The sequence below is a fragment of the Zootoca vivipara genome, chromosome 5, assembly GCF_963506605.1.
Source record: "Zootoca vivipara chromosome 5, rZooViv1.1, whole genome shotgun sequence".
NCBI lineage: Eukaryota > Metazoa > Chordata > Lepidosauria > Squamata > Lacertidae > Zootoca > Zootoca vivipara.
Window position 1 is genome coordinate 36,181,578 of NC_083280.1, and position 21,378 is coordinate 36,202,955.

Here is a 21,378-nt window from a genome sequence, read left to right on the forward strand (position 1 = left end):
TGAACTCTTAGACACTGCAATGTTGGAGGGGGGAAAGGGGCGGGGCGTTAAGGTTCCGTACACAAATATGGCGGCCTCCACGGTCTGAGCTTTTCCTATCCTGTGGTGGTTGTACTACTAGGAGAGGTCGGGAGCACATCCTGAAGAAATCAAAGCGCCCCCCCCCCACTTCAGAAAGGTGCGAAGTTGGACCTAAAGGAGCCCGTTTGGCAGAGTCACCCTTTCCGTACAGCAAGATGGCGCCTCCCTAGAATCAGGAGGAAGCGATGCGGTGCAGAAGAGCTTGCTGACCTCTTCAGCGAACCTATCCGCCACTCAGATGGGCTGCGAAAAGCTACGCGATTGGGCGAGAGTCGGACAGTCGAGGCGAGTAGGTTAGAGTGCGCCGTTGTGGTGGTCTGTTTCTGTAAGGAGACAGCCGTGGTCGCCCCTGAATCTTGAGCGGGGGCAGAATGGACGCGGGTGAGAGAAGGGAAATGTCTGGGTTACTGCAATGGGGAGGCTATTTGGGGGCCGGCGGAGGGGGGCTTTGTTTATGTTTGTGGCTCAGGGTAATTGGGGTGTAAAAGGGTGGAGGATCGGTCTGTTTTTCAGGAGACGCTGGTGTTGCGGGACGGGCTAGGGAGAGGGTCGTTCAAAGAGTGGGGAGAGGGAAGGGGACACAAGAGATCGTGTCTTAAAAAATGAGAGGGGAACACACTTCCTTTATAGAAGAGGTCATTGGGTAAAGTTGTTAAAAGGAGTCAGGCAAACGTGGTACTTCGCCTCCCGGTCTCTTTTCCGTAATAGACACACAGCTTGCTATGGCATTGTATGCTATTTATGCATTCCCTGCCAAAGCCAGCATGTTTTTTGTCTTCCTGGCATTAGCAGAGAGTGGTGTTTTCAGTCCACAGTGCCGACGCTTTATCACCGGTGGGTGCTGTGACCTAGTGAAATATGCCTGGGTTAAAAGTTTTATGAAGTTGACAAGAACTTGGGAATTAGTAGGGGTTGGTGAAGTTTGTGTGTGAGGCCTTGTGAACTGAAAGTGTGTTTTCGTTTTTTTGCTCCCCGACGTGTTGCTGCAGTGGATTCTCCTTGGGGCATTGTGGGACAGTGCGGCTGCATGACAGCTGGTTATAATACTTTGTCAAAGTGCTACAACTAACATGGAAAAACTGTGAGGATAGTAAAGAATAAGCTAGCGAATCAAGTTACTCCCTTATTCTTCATCGCCTCCTTGAACTTCCCCAGTAGGTGGGAAAACATATGATAATCAAGAACTGAGGTTCTTAGGGTTTTCGCCCTAAATGAGATAACTTAAGCAGTACACACACATTCTTAAATCTGTGCCCTACTGAACTTTGTTGAATGCCCCTAGGTGCCTCCCAGATAACTGATCATTCATGTCTGACAGAAATGCACAGTATTCTCTTTCACCCCCTACTGGCATACCCCTGCTGATCAACTGTCATGTAGTAATCAGTTGTTCTGAATCCATCATGGTATGAAATAAATGTATGGCTCCTAAAACTACACAAATGCCCTACAAAAATATATGCTCTTTACTTCACCACACCACAGCTTCATGGCAGCCCTATATTTTGGAATTTTGATCAAGCCATATGAAGTGAAAATAATTAGAATTAGTTGCAATATTAGAATCATTTGATTGCAGGTAACCTGTTTCCTTCAGCCCGAATGCTTGAGGGCAACTCAGAATTGTGTATGTGATCCCTTGTCTTGGGGAAGAAGATTCCTAGTTCAGATCAAATTGATGGTTTTTACTTGCTTTGTATTTGATGTCAGCCACATTTTTAAAAATTACATTTGTATCCTGCCTGTTCTCTCAGGAGTTCAGAGTGGTCTCCCAGAAGCCCTGTGAAATGGGGTACTCTAAAAAATAGTATTCTGTCCAGCACTACAGAGTGAGCTTTACAGCTAAAGACCAAAGTATTAACACATTTTGTCCTGGTGTGTCTGTGTCTGTGTACCTGGTGTGTGAGAGCTGTTTCAGGACTATAGTGTGGCAAAGGCATAGAGTCACCCTTTGTTCCATGCCATGGTTCAGTCCAGCTGGGTGTGTATTGTGTGCAAGCTATTTTTTAAACAGGCAAACAGCCATAAAAGGGTTGATGGTGGTAATAATGTCATGACTACTTTGGCTCTTATTGGGTTTCTCATATTCAACACTCTAGCCACTGCACCTACTGGCCACCTATAGAAGGTTGTTGTTGTTGTTGTTATATACAGTTTTGCTCTTCTGTTTTCTGTTGGTTGGTCACATGCTGAAGTCATGCAAAAGGTCACCCTGGGGCCTTTTTGTTTGTGGGTTTGGTGGTGGTTAGTTTTTTAAAGATTTTCCCCAATTTCATCCCAGTCACATTTTGACATACAAGAGTTGGGGCTTATCTCCAGTGCCTTAACACTAACCAATAATTTGTTTACTTTCTTGTAACTGGCACTATGATAAACACTTTATTTTAACATTGTTTGCTAAGGATCAGTTGCCCAAGAAGTTGCTCTTGAGCTAGTGAAGTGACGGCTCAGTAATTGAGGTTTATTTTGTGCTGATCTTTGACTATAATCATTGAGACATGAATAAGATTTTGTCATTACTAAGAGTCTTAACAATGGCCATTCTTTATCAAGCCTGGCCATTCTAGCTGTGGAAGTTGGAAAGCAGATAGAACAAGTGGTTTTGAGTTTTTTCATAATGCCTTGGTTCACAGACAGTTGTGAGAATGATGTACCATTTCCCAGAGTGTAATGGCAGTTCCTCGTTATATTTCATTTCTTGTCCTTCCTTTGACATGTAATATAGAATCATTTGTCTGTAAAAATGATGGCTGTGTCTGGATAGGTGATGTAAACCTCTCCTGCTTTGACCAGTAAAAATAACTGTGCATGAATAGCCTATAATGGTGATAATTGGCCTGTGTAATTTATTTATTTTTGGATTTGCTTCCTATGAAACTTATTGAAGCGATTTCACAAAACAATAAAAACAGTTAAAACAATTGCATATATAAAACAATTTCAAATAAATTCAGATACTGGCTGGGATAAAATAAATTCAGTTACTAACTTGGCTAAAAATCTCTGCTTAGAAAGCTTGTTGAAAGAGTGTTGAAAAGACAGCTGCCAAAAAGACAATGGAGACTCTGCCTGTCAGATGTGTAATGGGAGGGATTTCCAAAGGGTAGGTGCTGCCATATTAAATATCCAGTTCTGGCACTGTGTGGAACACCCTTCCTGATAAGATGGCATCTCTTTGTTTTGAGTCACTTTTGTGAAAACAACAAATATTGATTGGGGGGGGGGTGTTAAACTGGATGCTTTCTTTGCCGGTTTGTGACCATTTACTACTACTACTAATTTTATTATTTGTATGCTGCCCATCTGACTGGGTTTCCCCCAGCCACTCTGGGCACCTCCTAACAGAATAATGAAAATATGCTAAAACATCAAACATTAAAAACGTCCAATAATAATAAAATAATATGTCCAGAATAGAGAAAACTATGTTGACTGCATCACTACAAATCTGGACTTCCTGATTGCCTCCACTTTGTTAAAACTATGTTTGTGAGAGTCCTATCTCCTTTGGATGAAAGAAAGTATGGTGATATAATATATGAGGTGCCAGTTGAAGGAATAACAAAAATAGATAGTAAACAAACATGAGTGAAGATCATACAATAGAATAGAAGTAATAATACTTACGTGGCTTCTGGTGAGAGGAGGGGGGATTTTTACCCTCCCTTTTATGGATGTCAATGTGTTCATTGCAAAATAAATCAAATAATTATATTTAATTTATTTCCCGCCCAAATATTCTAATTTTTTTTGGGGGGGGGAATAAAATAAATATAATCAGCAGCAGCAGGCTGCCATCTCCTAGAGATCTCCTAGATGATCTTTAGCTTTCTATGTATAGTTGAGTCCTTTTGATTGCTTTTCTGACACCTTCTTGCCACAGATAATTGACAAGAGTTTTTCCTTGTATTGTACACTTGGTAAGGTTGCCAGAAGTTATTTGTTCCAGAGCAGCCCTATAGAAGTCAACAGATGAAAGATACTGCAGCTGGCACAACAGGCTAATAGTCTAAAAAACCATGTGCCTGTGTATGCTGGGGGCATCTTTCTGCTGCTTATCATCATACTAACTTCTTGACCACTGCATCATGTGGTTTATAATATATATCAATCTTGATATTGAAACATTTTAATGCAGAGGAATTATTGATATGTGACTTGAGCATCCTCACTGTCTGGGAACAGAATATAATAAACTAGCAGTGGGGCATGATGCCCTCTAAGGTGAGGCTGCAGAGCATGTGAAATTTGAACTGAATGTATGATCTGGAGATCTATTGATTGTTGGACTACACAAAATGAAGAAGGTCAAGGAGAGAAAGATGTGACATTGAGGTGCATATTGGCTTCAGAACCTTTATTTGTTCATGTTGATTCAGATTCCTAGGAAAGGGCTGTATGGTTCCTTTGGTGTTGCTAAAGAGGCCTAGAATTTTCTCTTTTTATAGATTTCAGCCTCCTGCTACTTGGTCATCACGTTACTTTTACTGTTGCAGATATGAGTAAATTGGGGAAAGGTTACATATTTGTTTATCAGATTTATTTCCTGCCCCTCGTCACATTTGATCCCAGGCTGCAACAATATAAAATACAATATGTCAGTAAAATACAGTTGAAAACATTTAAACAGGTCCATCTCTCATGTAAACCCCAATATACTCAGGTGGCTTAGACAAGTGGTTCTCAAAGTGGGTGGCAGGCATGCCAACTCCTAGGGGTTTTGGAAGTGTTTTCAGCTCCCTCAATATCAGCTGGCAGGGGGCCGGGCCCCCTCAATGCTGAGGGGGTAGAGGAGGCCGAGTGATGAGCCGAGCATGGCTGGTTCCTCCTGAGCATGAGAAAGGAAGCCATGCTGCACTGGGCTCTGCCTTCTCCTGTCAATGCAACATTGTGTGCATGATGTCACACACTTGCAATGTGCGCTGGGCCCTCTCAATCTTAAGTGCAAGGCAGTGCCTCTGGTAGATAGTACCTACCTAAACATTAGAAAGAACTTCCTGACAGTAAGAGCTGTTCGGCAGTGGGATTTGCTACCAAGGAGTGTGGTGGAGTCTCCTTCTTTGGAGGTCTTTAAGCAGAGGCTTGACAGGCATATGTCAAGAATGCTTTGATGGTGTTTCCTGCTCGGCAGGGGGTTGGACTGGATGGCCCTTGTGGCCTCTTCCAACTCTACGATTCTATGATTCTACCCGGGAGAGCAGTGGGATTACCTGGGGGGAGCACAAGAGGCAGGGGCACTGCAGGCGTAAATGACTCTCAGACTTTGAAAAGCTGGTATCTTTTGATCAGGGTCATCAATTTTGCTGACTTAATTAAATGATATATTTTGAATTGGATTTTGAATAAATGTACAGTTGTTACTGTTTTGAATTTTATGGTGTGAGTATCTTCTTTAGTGGGTCGTGTAAACTGCTATTCTGAATAATGCTTTTTACGGGATAAGGGACACGAGAGGAGTTTTAAGATCGGGGGGGCGGCGGTGGCGCGAAAACATTTGGGAACCACTACTTAGAGGAAGAGTTCTGTCTTCAGCTGGTACCACAAAACAGGCAAAGTAAACACCAGCCAAGCTTCAAGAGAAGAATGTTCCACCACCAGGGCACCATTGCTAAGAAAGCCCTCTGGCAGTGCAGCGTGGAATAAGTGTTGGAGTGTCTATTTTGCTCCCAATAAAAGTGAAATGTAAGACGGGTTCCTAATCTGTAAATTGGGAGTGAAATAGCATTTCTGGGGATGAGGGAGTCTTCCTTGCAGCCTAAATCCCTGAAGGTTACGTCAGGGGATTATGAGGAGTGTAAATTTTGAAAATTGCATACAATTCCTCTTGACCAACTCAAGGAAAGTTGTAGCCTTCAGCTTTTTCCCAGAGTTCTTGCTCTGTTCCCTTATCTTCTGTTGCTCCTCATATCTTTATTGTTCTTTCTCTAAAAAAACCTGAAACTGAAAAAAGTGCAGGTGGTGGCCTTGGTGTGACCCACTGGTTGAAAACCACTTGAGAACGTACAATGAAAGAATCTAGATGCATCCAGTAAGTGGCTGGATTCCAGCAGAGTATCTATCTTGGCAGACACTGAACAGAAAATTCAGCTTGACATGGAGCAATGTGTGTCATGTTGTTCACAAATTGGCTACTGGTTTTTTCCCTGTGTGTTTGGGTATGAATAATGGTGATGAGGCCACCCCCACTATTGCCTTGTCTTGTGTCTACATACGCTGGAAAAGGAAGAAATGAAATGTTGAGGTTTTAAAATTGGTGATGGGCAGAACAGTTCATAAGCGTGCATTTATCAATCCATTCTTTTCTACCGTATGTTAGTATGGTGCTTTTTTAAAATCTGTATGAAAATGCACATTAAAATATGGATTTTTGAACTTATTTTCTCCCAAAATACATATAGAAATGTGCATTTTATCTGAAACCACACGTTTTAAAAATTCATTTTAATACCTCTTTGAGTGAGGAAACTGCATTGCAAAAATATGGTAGGTATAATCTCCAAACCTTAGCTACATGCTGATCCTCACATGTAGGGACAAAAGCCTCAAAAGATTAGTGACGGTCTTGTGTATTTTTGTTTTTGAACAGCTACTCTCACGTACGATACTCTCAGGTTTGAGTATGAAGACTTCCCGGAAACCAAAGAGCCTGTTTGGATCCTGGGGAGAAAATATAGTGTATTAACAGGTATTTGAAGGGCTATAAATACTCCAGTCAGCTGTGTGGCTAACTCTTCATTTTGAAGGTTTGGAGTGTATGTTTGTGGCTTTGATTTAACAGCTTGCCTTTCTCTTTTTCCTTCTTAACCACCTCCATTGAATATTCAGAGAGAGAGAAGTAATCATTCAAATACAGATGTGCAGTCCACCCTCCTTCCCCATTTTCCTGAATGAGCTTAGGCTCTGGAATCTAAAGGCTAAAATAAAGAGAGAATGAGCTCCCAATAAAAGATGAAATGTTCATGTGTATTCTCCCACATGCATACTGTAATAGTCTTGGCTTAGTTGTCTTGTACCTTTCGTGGTCTGTAGTCCAGAGAGCTGATGAACCTAAAAGGTTCCTAAAGGGCTCCTGACCATCAGGTCCAGTCGTGTCCGACTCTGGGGTTGCGGCGCTCATCTCGCTCTATAGGCCGAGGGAGCCGGCTTTGTCTGCAGTCAGCTTCCAGGTCATGTGGCCAGCATGACAAAGCTGCTTCTGGTGAACCAGAGCAGCGCACGGAAACGCCGTTTACCTTCCCGCTGTAGCGGTCCCTATTTATCTACTTGCACTTTTTGATGTGCTTTCGAACTGCTAGGTTGGCAGGAGCTGGGACCGAGCAACGGGAGCTCACCCCGTTGCAGGGATTCGAACCGCCGACCTTCTGATCAGCAAGCCCTAGGCTCAGTGGTTTAGCCCACAGCGCCACCTGGGTTCCTAAACCTCCCTAAAAGGAACCACTGAATCAGCACAATGTCAACGCACCTCCAGGGAAAAAAAATGACATTTGGTGTTTTCACTTCTTTAGAGAAAGAGGAGATCCTGTTAGACGTGACCTCTCGTCTTTGGTTCACATACAGAAAAAGCTTTCCAGCCATTGGTAAGTAGGAGAGTTCATTCACTATGTTACACCATAAATGAAGCTGGTTTATTTCTTAGTACCCAATTGCCCTTTAGCCCAATGATGACAGCAGGGATCATGTGTTGAGTTGTGCAAAATCTGAAAGCCATGTTCTGCTCATTGGAGGGTGGCGCAGAATCATGTTGTTCTGCTAGGTTCCGGAAAGCAACTTTGCTTATTCCTCTGTTCTGATGCGACATTTGATTCTATTTCTGGTATTCATAGAAAAAGGAAACGGGCTCCCACCTTGAAAACAGGAAACACCAAAAAAACACATAAGTTGAAGAATACAAAGGAAACTTGTTTTGGTGGGCGGGTGTATGGTGCTTAGAAGCCTATTCCCAGAATAATTTACTTGTTGCATATCTGTATATCCATACCCTGGGATCACTTGTTGGGTGAAAGGTGGATTAGAGATGAAAAGAAATATGAAATAGATCAATACTGGACTGGCAAAAGAGGAAAATAGCTTATATTAGTTAAGACAATTTGACAATATGTTACTTTCAATAACATTGCTATTGGATTAAAAAAATGCTCTGGAAGCCAAAGTTGATAGTTCTAAAGCAGGCATCCCAAACTGCGGCCCTCCAGATGTTTTGGCCTACAACTCCCATGATCCTTAGCTAACAGGACCAGTGGTCGGGTAAGATGGGAATTGTAGTCCAAAACATCTGGAGGGCCGAAGTTTGGGGGTGCCTGTTCTAAAGAATGCTGAGGATGGAGAGAATTTTCAAGAAGGTGACACCCCACTCTGTTTTTAAGGTGTTAAAAATAATAATTAAAAGTATAGGTGGAAATTAATGTTTTCTTATAGGGTTAGGGTTACATGGAAAGCATTATACTGAGTCAGACCTTTGGTCTATCTAAGCTCACTAATGTCTACACTGATTGGCAGTGTAGTGTGTTCCAGACAGAGGACATTCCCAGCTCTACCAGGAGATACCATGGATTGATTCTGGGACCCTCTGCATATAAATATATTCAACCACTGAATTAGGGCAGTGTGCGAAACTCCCATTGTTTTAGGCACATTTTGCGACTGGGACTGTCATCAGTGTGAGCAGTTTCTGAGCTCTGGGTGCAGTACTGCACCTAAGATTTCAGATGAAAACTGCAGAGTGGAAGAGAAGGATGACCTTTTTCTGTCTCCCTTACTTCCAGCTACTCTCTGAAGACTGGAGAAGAGACCCTCTTAAGAATATTAGGGGGGGTGGGCAGGAGAAGGACTAGACCATGCGAAAAATGAGCATAATACTTTATCTGCCGTTCATTCATTTTCAGCTTTGTATTCTTGTTATAAAAAAGAATGCCTAGACATTCTGTTGTTGCGCCTATAACCTAGGTTTAAGGTGCCATTTAGCTCCTAGCTTTCATATCTCTGTTTCTAACACTGAATTAGGGTCATTCCCCTTCTCCCAAGTTATGACCATGGGGGATTGGGAGATTCAGTTTGTATACTTAGAGGTTTTCTTCTTATAATGTCTACAAAATATCTGTAGCTTCCCCCCCCCCCCAATACTATGTGTAATCCAGGTTCAATGCAATAAAAAATGTGTATATGTGTGTTACATAAATATATTTTACTTCCTCTAATTTTTGCATTTATTTTTCTGAGCTGAAGAGAAGACCAATATGATACAGTGCAGTCCTATGAATGCCAATGCAGAAATAAGTCATACTGTGTTCAGTGGGTCTTAACCCCAACAAATGTAAATAGGATTACAGCCGTAGCCGGGTTTCTGGGCTTTCCAACCTATGCCTGCTCAGGTATACAGCAAAAATCACATTGCTTCACACCACATATGCCACCTGTGCCAATATGGTTGGTTTCTGTTCTTTCTTTTTGGTTGCAGGGGGAACAGGTCCTACATCTGACACTGGCTGGGGCTGCATGTTAAGGTGTGGTCAGATGATCTTTGCTCAGGCCTTGGTTTGCAGGCACTTAGGCAGAGGTAAGTCAAATCCCCCCCCCCCAAAAAAAAACCAAATGAATATGGTACTGTGACAATGTGATATGTTTGTGTGTTCAGATAACAAAAGGGCCTTTTAAAAACTGTATTTAACTGTGAAGAACTGGACAATAAAGCTGTCCCTTAATAAAATATGCCAGTTCATCCTCAGTAGCACCACCTCCTTCATAATAGGTATAATGTTGGGTAAAAGTGCAATTCACAAGGGACATGCTAACCTACAGTTATTTTGGTGGTGGGTCAACTTGCTTGCTCCTTGCAGTGCGAAGTGTTTTTTGAGCATGGATTTGTCACAGTAAGAATAAATCGATACTGTTAGTGCTACATGACAGGAATGCGAGTAAACACTCAACTGGAGGGTGTTAAAACAAGACTGAGGTGTCTTTCGCTATTCATGAGACCAGACTGGAAAGTAAATTGTTGATTTTGCTTTCCTTTTCTTTGCCAGATGGTTTTGTTTGTTAGTTCGGGATTATAGTCTTCAATATTCTTTGTCATTTTTTTGTGATGTTGTGAAAACAAATAATGTGTGGAGTTGGGAATATTGATTAGATCTTCTGTATCTCAGATTGGAGGTGGGTGAAAGGGAAGAAGCAAATGGAAAACTATTACAATGTTCTCAATGCCTTCATTGACAAAAAAGACAGCTACTACTCAATCCACCAAATAGGTAAGATGGATTACCTATGCTCTTGTTTCTATGCCTTCCTTGCAGTAAGGAGTTCCCGGTTTTTCTTTTTTTTTTTGAGGGAAACTACTTATAAATTGCACTGTTAACTATATACTAAGAATATGGACTGTGCTCACATAGTAAACTCATACCAACTAATGAGGACAATGGTATATTCAAAGCATCTGTTGCTGTTGCTGCAAATGAACAAAACAACATATGTTGTTTGTGCTGTTCAGAAAGAAAGGTCATTATGTGAGTTTTGGAGGAGGAGGAAACATAATGATGGAGGTGATTCAGATTTCACATTTTATGGAACTAGGTGATCTAGATGTGGGCCATTTCAGAATGATGCTTATTTCTATAATATTGCAGTCCTATACATATCTCCTCAGAAGTAAACACCATTGGGCTCAGTGGGACTTTCTACCAGGTGCATAGAATTGTTCCTGAAGCCTTACTTGTCAGTGAGTTACCTTTTTTTTTTCCTTTGTAGCTCATGTGGACAACACTAGAGCCCATGCAATTAGACTTTTTTCATTTCCTATTCTAAATCTTGTCCCAGAGAAGAAGGCTCTAATCAAGGGATTTTGCTCTGCAGAGTAGGCTACTGTACAGTGAGATAGACCTTCAACTTTCTTTCTTTCAAACAAGATCTCCTGGCACATCTGCTTCACAGAATGTGGGGTGAAATGCGCACAAAGTGAAGCCCAGTGAGACTTTCCTGAATAGCCTTCTATTCATAATCTTTATGCTTCTCCTACGCCGAGCAATCAAATTACTAGGGAGCCATTAGAAATCTATTTGTTTTAAATTTTTTAAAAGTCCACTGTGGTTTGACCTTTGATATTACCCTGATATTGTCCTGCTCACAAACAAACAAATGAAGACAATGGTATATATATTTTTTAAAAAACTGTGTGTTTTATATCTGGTGCCAGAGCTGAACTCTTGCTGAATGTTTTCACTAGACAAAGTCCCTTGTGAGTCTGTCTCTGGCAGCTGTATATATTACCTAAATGGTCTTGTGAATCCACTTTTGGATGGATGGACCTCCTCCATATTTAGTGATCATCTCTCGACTAGGCACTCTCAACTTCATTAGGAATCACAATTAAATTAAAATCCTGGTTTTAGCATAACGAGCAGTCTGATACTATGCATGCTTACTGAGAAGTAAATCCCACTGAGTTAGGTCTGCTGATGCTGTGGTCCTATACTAATTTATCCAAGTAAATAAGACTCCTGAAAATAATTAGGATAAGAAAAACAGACAGTGTGACTGTCAAAGGCTATTCATATGCTTGGCTAAGGTCAAGCAGTTAAACAGAGTCAATGGATTTTGTGTGTTCGGCACGTTCTAAGATTTTTGAGGACTGCTTGATTGGCACCACCCAAACATACGTAGCAAACACAGAAGTTTTAATGCTTTCAAAGCTAAGGTGCAGAAATGTATTCTTAAGGATAAATGGAGAAGGCAGGAAACATGTTATAGCCCTGGTCTCCAAATATGTCAAGCAGCTGCAATATCATTTAAGGAGAGCTGTGGGTTCTTGGCATCTCTCAAAATCTGGTGAACAGAATGTTTTTTCCAACAACAAAAACTTTGTCAGATTAATACGGCTGTCCACCTGGAAGCACATTTTTGGTACTTTCCTTGATGCTTCTGGAGACGTCTTGTGCATTAAGGAGCATGAGCATTTCTCCCCCACTTTTTAATACCTAAATCATTTCAATAGTGATTAGAACGCTTTTCCTAAGCCTTCTAATATGCCTTCTTTGAGGAGTATGTTGCTTGAAACATTTTGCAATTATTTCACAGGCCTTTGGCTCCAGAGAGGTAGCAAAATCTAAGTATCTGCTAACTAATTTAAGTACCCATAGTGTTTCAGAAAGAGCCTTGGCTGAAATTATGGACCAATTATGGTTTGTTTGCTGTTTGCTGTTGCAGCCCAGATGGGAGTTGGAGAGGGAAAATCCATAGGCCAGTGGTATGGACCAAACACAGTTGCACAAGTACTCAAGTAAGTGCTCAGTGAATCCAACTGTCTTGGGTATTATTATTTTTTAGTACACAAAACTCTTAGTAACTGTTACTGTGCTAAAAAATAGAATCATTTGCTTTGGATCGAATGATTAGAAAACATTTCTCCAAATCAACACACATATATGCAGTTCTGACTTACACAATATCACAATATGCATTTTGTATTGAGTTAGTGAAAGGGGTGATTGAGGTTAGGCGTCCATATAAGTAAAGAGTCTATGGGGAAGGCAGATAGCACTAAGTAGATATTCTGCTTCACTGGTTATTAGAAGGCCAGCCTAGACCATGTCTCATCTCTGACCTTTTACCATGATGTTTGTATTTTAACACATGGGAAACATCTGTGAAATAAGAGCTGCAAAAATTTGCTCGCTAAAATAATATGAAAAATAAGGCTTGGGACACCATATTTGCTACATGACTACCACCGGGTAGCAACCTGGATTTCCAAAGTGTTCTAAACCCCTGATGTAGTGGCAGCTTCTCCTTTCTCTAATGCATTTGCCTCTAACTTTCTTATTGTTCTCTTCCTTCTAGAAAACTTGCCACTTTTGATACATGGAGCTCCTTGGCAGTGCACATAGCCATGGACAATACTGTTGTGATGGAGGAAATTAGTAAGTGTTTCCTTTGTGGGGCTGTGTTGTCTTTTTGATGAAATAAATCTATATGGAGTGGAATGGAACTGTGGAGTGTCTGTTACAGCAATGCTTCCTGACTCTCATGGGGATGTGCTTCAGAACCCAACCAGAAAAGCCAAATGAGTAAAATTAACTTTCATCATTTCAGATTGTAAAGTGAAACTGATTCTTAACCATGAACAAGGGCACTTCCTTTAAAGAGGGGAAAGAACTTTTACAAATATCTGACCGCTGACTAATTCTAGGTGGGGCATGTTAGAGGTGGGTGCCTGAAATAGGACAAGAGCAGAAATCTTCTTGAGTGCTTTCATATTGTGCTTGGAGGAAGTTTAGGTCCTATTGTTGGTGCCCCGACTCTTAGATTCTATGAACACAAAGGATGGTTTTTTGGGCAGCTATTTGAGACTTTTGCTGAAAGTGTTTCTGCTTATGATTTATCTCTTCATAGGAAGGCTGTGCAAGCTCAGCTGTCCATGTCCTGGGGCTGCAGCATTTCCTGCTGCAGAATCAGACTCGCTTTCCAATGGTTATCCAGATGGAGCAGAATGTATGGACAGGCTATTGTCCTGGAAACCTTTGGTGCTCCTGATACCTCTCCGCCTTGGTCTCACAGACATCAATGAAGCCTACATTGAAACACTGAAGGTAGAGGGGGAAATTACTTACCTGAGAGCAGAACTCGTTTATTAGTAGACATGCCTAAATTATGCTGACAATTACCTTGCTCCTTGCAAATCTTGTGCACTGTGGTGGTCCTCCCTTGTGGCAGATCATTTGTTCTAAAAATGGCTGTTCTGCTGCCTTTTCCTGAATAATCTGCAGGCCAGCATGTGTCTGTTTCTAAACACAGATTGTTCTTTACTTGGGTAGATTTTCCAGTTTATGCCAGCTGAAATGTGACTCATTGCCTGTCTGTTTTCCAGCACTGTTTTATGATGCCTCAGTCCTTAGGAGTCATTGGAGGAAAACCTAATAGTGCTCATTATTTCATTGGATATGTAGGTGAGTAACTGTCACCAGTGGATTACCTAGCTAAATTTTGGGAGTACAGCTATAAGCCTACCAAGGGAGCAACTTTATCAGGTGCACATTGCCATGTCACATGGGATGCCTTGCCATTAAAGAAGAGTGCTTTGCTAAATAACAAATCTTTGTGTATAATTTTGGTTTAGATAAAGTATTAATTGTTGAGAAATAGAGTCAGTGCTTCCCCCCACCCTAGAAAAATAGGTGCCAGAACTCACCATGAAGTTGTTACAGTAAGTGTCACGCTTTTAAACAAATAAACAAAAAAGAAGTGCTGATACTCACCATGAAGTTGATCAGTAAGTGCCACAATGTTTAATAACAAAAAAGAGGTGCCAGTACTGTGTGCCCTTGGGTACCCCCTGAAAAAAAGCACTGAATTGAGTGGTCGCTCATCCATTACCATCTTACACCAATTTTTACTGTTTCCTTTTGCAATGATTTAAGACCTCTGTGACTTTCCCATTCCTGATCTTCCCAAAATGTAGCAACAGTGTACATTTGATCCGTTCTCTTCTCATGGGAAGTCTAATATTATATTTCCTTTTTATGTCGTCTATTTTTGTCTAGGTGAAGAATTAATCTATCTTGACCCACACACTACTCAGCCTGCAGTGGAGCCCATGGAGAGCGGCCACATCCCTGATGAGAGTTTCCACTGTCAGCATCCACCCTGCAGAATGAGCATTGCGGAGCTTGATCCTTCAATTGCAGTGGTGAGTGTGTGCACCTGCAGTGAACTTTCACGTTGTGAGACAGCTGTTACTGTCTTTCCGCTCTCCATTAGTTTCCAGCCGATTCCTCTCCCTACATGGGCAGTGGTGTTGCCTTGCCTCCCTCCCATCTTCTCGCTATACTATACTAACCTTTTAGCTTTCAAAATGTGTCTGCTTCTCGAAACATATCCAATATATATTCCTTTACACAGAACAGGAGACATGATTCTTGCTGATCTTGAAGGCATTTTCTGTTAATATTAAGCCGATGCAAACTTTGCCTTTCCTTGTAGGGCTTCTTCTGCAGCAATGAGGAAGACTTCAATGACTGGTGCCAGCAAGTAAAGAAGGTTTGTTTACAGCAAGTCTTTTGGTAAAAAAGGATATGTGCCCAAGTAACTTTTTTAAAAAATTATAGAAGTGAATTCAGCTTTGATGGGCACTGACTAATACATTTGAACAGAATCAGCATTAATGCAAATATATGTGTTGACCAAAAAGGGACACGGGTGGCGCTGTGGGTTAAACCACAGAGCCTAGGGCTTGCCAATCAGGTTCGAATCCCTGTGACGGGGTGAGCTCCCTTTGCTCGATCCCAGTTCATGCCAACCTACCGGTAGTAGTTCGAAAGCACGTCAAAGTGCAAGTAGATAAATAGGTAGCGCTACAGCGGGAAGGCAAACAGCGTTTTCGTGTGCTGCTCTGGTTCGCCAGAAGCGGCTTTGTCATGCTGGCCACATGACCTGGAAGCTGTACGCTGGCTCCCTCCGCCAATAACACAAGATGAGTGCCACAACCCCAGAGTCAGTCACAACCTAATGGTCAGGGGTCCCTATACCTTTATGCGTTGACCATATGATCTTAGCACGACTTCTTTGAGACCAGGGCCTTTCTTAATAGCCATGTGACCAGCATCTAGGATAGGTCAGGAATGAGGAACCTGTGGTCTTTTAGATGTTATTGGACGCAACTCCCCTTAACCCTGTTCCCTATTAGCCATGCTGACGGGGGCTGGTGGCAGTTGGAAGTCCAGCAACATTGAGGAAGCCACAAGTTCCCCATCCCTGGGGCAGAGGAACATTCCGGTTGTACTTCACTGGGGAAATGTTTCAGCTGCTTCTCTTTTTAAACTTTTTTGGCTGCTGCTCTTCCTGTGAAGTTCCCCTTGAAATATATATTTGTTAATATATTTATTGATCATTTGCATCTTCTAGGATTTTTTTTAAAGGCTACAATCCTATGCAAGCTTTCAATAATAATCAGCCCCAAATGGGGAATAAGCCCCAATGAATACATCCAAACTTACTTTGAAGTAAACATGCTTTGCATTTCACTGTAAAATGATATTAAATAAGCAATAGCTTTTAAAATACAAATCCATAAATTGTGGAACTGTTTTGCTCAGCATTAACAAGTTATGGTAAACCCTAAGAATACCTTGATTGAGGAATTGCCAGCTAGTTATACACTTTTCCCATTATTGTCCAACAGTTGTCACTGATCAGAGGAGCCCTACCAATGTTTGAACTGGTTGAACACCAGCCGTCACACTTCTCTAGTCCTGATGTTTTGAATCTTACTCCAGGTAATGGTTGTCTATTTGACTGTTTATTTTTTGGTTACTCCAATTACATAATTGTTGTGGTAGCTTTTATTTCTTCTAAAGTATATATCCTAGATGAGGCATTCGGCATTGGAAAGCCCACTGAAATTATTCATTTCAGTTGCAGTTTTGGAATGTTTAACCCCATATAGAATCACTACTGAAATGAAATCCCTTATGTGGACAAATGGGACATAGTATCCATTTAGGCACACTTTCTTTCATTAGAAGGGATGAGGAGACCAACCTATTTCTCGTTGTCAGAAATATTATGCATAGACTTGTGATACTGGTCTCCCTCCTAGCAAAATGTTAACTAATGCTTTACTTATTTCACCATTCCTGCTTGTGGAAAAACGTTTACTTTTATATACTATTTTCTCTGTAACTGTAACAAATCCCCCTTTTGTTGTTGTTAAATTTATATTCCACCGTTTCTCAAGGTGACTTATGTGGGTCTCCCCTTGCTGTTACTCTCACAACAATCCTGTGAAGTAGGTTAGAGTTGACCAACTCAAGGTCTGTGAGCTGCTAGACTGAATGGAAATGTAAACCCTGGTTTGCTAGGTCCTAGGGAACAACTACACCATATTGGCAGCCTCTCCAAAACTCCTCTCTACAAATTTTAATGGAGATTTGGTAACATTGTCGTTACATAATTTTACAGTAGCAATTAATATTTGACAACCAGCATACAATATTTAGTAAATTATAATACTGACTCTTAAGTATCCTCTTGAGTAGGTCAAAAAACCAAAAATCGTTTAATTTTGATGTCAAATTTAGAATCTGAATTTTGAGGTGAAACTTCAAATTGTGAAACTTTAAATTTTGTCAAAGGTTTGCAAAAATTCTTATCAGATCTGATTTGAAATTTGTTTTTAATATTTTTTTTGTAAAATTAGAGCATGCTTTGCTTGAGTTTCTGCTTTTTAGTGTACACTAACATTTTCTGTGGTTTCTGTTGGGACTTTTAAACATTTTTTGCCAGTACAAGGATCTATGTGTTTCTGTTGCCCACTCTTATCAATCTGGACCTGCTAAATTAGCTGGACCTGGTGAATCTCATTGCCAGCTACTTGAACGTGTTCTCTTTGGATCATAGACACCATGGCAATGTTGTTGTTTTTTTGTATCTACCCTATATGGGGAATATGGTGAAGAGACTCACATGTCATTAATAATGTGTCCAGGCACTAATTCACACTTTCAAAGCAAAGTATTGTGCTTTGTGTGGTATGTATCATGTGCGATATGCAAGGGAACAAACATAGCTATTTCAGGATAAAGAGCGTAGCATCATAGCACTTTAGTATGCTCTCATTCTTCAGAGTTAGGAAAATTACAATATTCATTGACCTCTCCCAGGTATAACAGTATCAGAGCCTGTTATCTGATCAGTCCCCCCCCCTTTTACCTGCACAAGCAACTTTCTGTAATGTGCTGGTTCCCAAAACAGTCCAGTAGCGTTCCTAGTCTTCTTGATAGATCTAAATATATGTGCTGGTGTAAATAATTCCAGGAGTATATTAATTATGATTACACCTCTCTTTGCCTTTCAGATTCTTCCGATGCAGACAGACTGGAAAGATTCTTTGATTCAGAAGATGAAGACTTTGAAATCTTATCTCTTTAAAGAACAATAAGAAGCTAACTCTGCCAATTTGTGTTGTGGGGGGAGGGGAGCTCCTTGGAGAGCCTAGGGCTACCAGCTTTCATAGGTGCTTGTTGACATCCCTGCCTCCCATCCACCCCAGCATTCTGTGCAGCCTTGGAGCTGAGTGGATTTTTTTGCAGTGGGATCAAGAAACGGGTCATTATTTAAGGCCTTAATAGAATTAGTCAGGCTTTCTCCGTGCAAGAGTACCTGCAGGAAAAGGAGGCAGTGTTTCCTAGGAGCTGAAGATTATTTTTATGTTAGCAAGTCAAAAGGGTGAGCAAGAATAGTAAAAGCCCTTCTGAGTGCTTGGTTCTTACAAGTTCTGTTATTAAGGAAAACTTAAAATCCCATTTGCTTCTGTCTCACTTTTTGTAGTTTGATGTGGAAACCAGCATAAAATACAGACACCTATCCAATAGCTGTCTCTTTAGCCCAGCAGAATGTGTTCTGTGTAAATTGGGGGTAAAAGCTCTCACGCGATGATTTGCATCAACTGTTGCTACTCATGCTTTAATTTATCTTGGATACAGTGCTTCCACAGAGATGTATTACTGCTTTTAAGTTCCAAAAGGGCCCTTCATTTTAAATTCACATACCTCTGCCCAATGGTGTCATTCTAGAAATCACAGAATCTCATCATGCATAGCAAATGATACAGTAAGACGTATGGGTCAAAAATTAAAAATATAACTTTTCAGTCTAGAGAGTAGGGAGGGCTTGGACAAGTGCTCTCTTTCGGCTTGGAGGCCATTTACAGTACATCCAAAAGGAAGAACTGACGAGTTAACCAGGATATGGCTTCATTAAATATAACCTGTATTTGTTGGGTATTTTTCTATTCCATATTAAAAATATGGTGGCTGCTATTTAATAAAATGTGGTGGTAGAAACATCCACCAGCTCACTTGAATTGAAAGTACCTCTGCTTCCTTCTCTTGATTCCATCTCTTTTTTTTTAGATTCTGATCATGAAATTTGGAGATTGTTACATGGATTTAAAATGCTTTGCTTTAATGCCAAAATTGTGATATTAAAAGCCTGGTGTGGTTATTGCCAGAGGCTTGCCCCCCCCCTTTTCTTTCCCTGGTTTATACACTACACAAGGTTAAGTTTCTCTTGCGTGGTGATGTTCACTTGCTTTTCAGTTTTATGTTGTGACTTGTAAGGTATACTAGTTTCTAAAGAAAAGCTCAGCAAATTCTGGATGCCTTGAAATGTTAATTTATCAGCTCTCAGCTAGGCTGGAAATGGTGGCTGTTGTGCTCTTAAAATAGCATTAGAGCTACCTTTGTTTAGAAGAGATGAGAATGGCTGGAGAGGACCCGGCACTCCCCCCCCCCCCAAAGTATTGACCACCTTTTTGAAATTCAGTCACTTCATTGACGGATGCTGGAGGTGTCAAATATGTTTACAAAGCATTTTTTCCTGCATTTATCAGCAGTGCTATCAGCCTAAAAGATGGTAGTATAGCCATCTATAAAGTAACTGCATCTAGGGGTAACTGGTCCACTGGTAGTAGGTAGTAGGCTGGGTTGCCCCTTAAAGCTGCCAGAAAGCAGAGGTCTGAACCATGATGCTTATTTGTCATTGTTATAACTTGCTGTCTTTCTCTTGCTGTTTCTCCTCTCCTCTTGATCATAGACTTTTGGAGGGAGAGGAGGCAGAGGAAGTGGGGCTGTGCTCCATTCATCAACTGCTTTCAATTTGTATCTGAATAAACCAAGTTAAAAGAAACCTTTGTATTTTTGGTACTTCTGCCCTGCCGAGTCGGAAATGTCAAAACTAATTGAAAAGTGGGTTATAACCAAATGCTGTTTGCTACATATTCCATGAATTTTTTGGCCTGCTCTGTAAGATAGGGTAGAGTCCCTTCTCCTGAAGGATCAAACCGGGAGTGGCGAGAAACATTCTGCTCACTTCTCTCCTTCATATTCTGGTACTGCTTGCTTTGTGAGGCCAAAGCGGCACTTTTCATAGAATCAGAATTTTAGAGCTGGAAGGGATCCTGAGGATCATCTAGAATCAAGTCCCTCAGGGCCTCTCCTTGCATGCTGCTTGACAATGCTTGCTCGATCTCTGTAGAAGCCAGAGCATTTCCCCACCAGTTTGTGCGATGCGACTGGTGCTCCTGGGACATGCTCGGTTCCCTACTTGCCCTGTGACAAGGACAAAATATACAGTAGGACAGGATCCGGCACTGATAGATGCCTTACTCCTCTTGTTGAACATGGGCTCTTGTAGTCACTTGAGTCTGGGGCGAAGCTCCTGGTTTCCTTCTGCATTGCTGGGAAGTAAGCAACCTCACTAAGAACCAAAGAAGATAGATCCTGCTTATATAATACAAGGTGTAATGTCATCCCAAGGTTACGGGCTAACTTGTGGGAGGGGTAGAAAAATGAGGTACTTATGTCCTAACACACAGCAATCAAACATGAGGCCTGAAGGTTGCATGCTGTCCTTAAGGCCTTGGTAGCCCTGGCAACACTGAGCCCTTGCACTGCCAAGGATGGTGCTGGGGATGAAGCGTAAGGGCTCAGACAGGGTCCTAGAGTCCTCCATCTTCCCAAAGCCTAGTTAGTGCTTTTTCAACTTTGAGAAGAATGTGAGGGCTCTAGGACCCTGCCAGAGCCCCATGCCTCCTTCCCCAAGTCCAGCACCTTGCGAGGGCTGGGTGTGTATATCTTTAGTTTTCTATGTATTTCTGTTTTCCTTTAACACATGTAAAATAATACTGAGATCAGAAGATAATGATGTAAGACAGCTTCAGTGCCTATATTGCACTTTTGAGACCATGAAATGATGTAGTACTAGAATTGCATCCTCCTGTAACCTCCCCTGCTCTTCAGTCCAAACTCTGACAGTGATCTTGAGATGTTACCTATAACTACCCTCAAACTGAGTAGTAAGCATTTTGAGAATAGCACTGTGGTTTTGTCAAAACTTTCTAGAAACAAAAAACCTGATTTTTAAATAAAATCCTAGCATAGATTCTAGTTCAGGTACAAAGTCTCGCAATGTCAAATTACATAGCACCAGTGATCAAATATTGAATTCAGCATAAAAACATGAGGAATAGCCTGGGAATTGCCTTATTATTTTTTTATGGGGAGGTGATATGATTAAAGGATAGTTGAAATGTATATATAGATTGCAGCTTAAGTTCCAAAGCCCATGAAGGGATTTATTATATTAGAAAAAGGTACACACAATTACAAGAGAATACCAACATGAGTAAATAAAAGATTTCTGGATTTAAAATGCAAGACTGCTTTCTTTAAGAATAGGAAAGTGCAAAAATTGGCAAATAAGTTAACAGTAAAGGACAAATTTGGAGAATGCATTTCTAAATATCCAAGCAAGTTG

The 21,378-nt window shown here is 41.1% G+C and overlaps 1 protein-coding gene across 2 annotated transcripts; it reads left to right on the forward strand.

Moving 5' to 3' along the window:
- The first annotated feature begins 331 nt into the window (after positions 1-331).
- ATG4B (autophagy related 4B cysteine peptidase) lies at positions 332-19,354 on the forward strand. 2 transcript variants are annotated; one of them, XM_035132790.2, is made up of 13 exons: positions 332-462; positions 6,668-6,766; positions 7,587-7,658; positions 9,536-9,634; positions 10,221-10,322; positions 12,274-12,346; positions 12,907-12,986; positions 13,459-13,655; positions 13,934-14,012; positions 14,607-14,752; positions 15,046-15,102; positions 16,244-16,337; positions 17,918-19,354. In XM_035132790.2, exons 1-13 carry the CDS (start codon positions 453-455, stop codon positions 17,989-17,991), a joined length of 1,182 nt encoding a protein of 393 aa, XP_034988681.1. In that variant the 5' UTR covers positions 332-452; the 3' UTR covers positions 17,992-19,354. The 2 variants fall into 2 exon arrangements, with proteins under 2 accessions (XP_034988681.1, XP_060130561.1); XM_060274578.1 differs by lacking the exon at positions 332-462 and having other exon boundaries at positions 6,690-6,766; positions 7,587-9,449.
- The last annotated feature ends 2,024 nt before the right edge of the window (positions 19,355-21,378 follow it).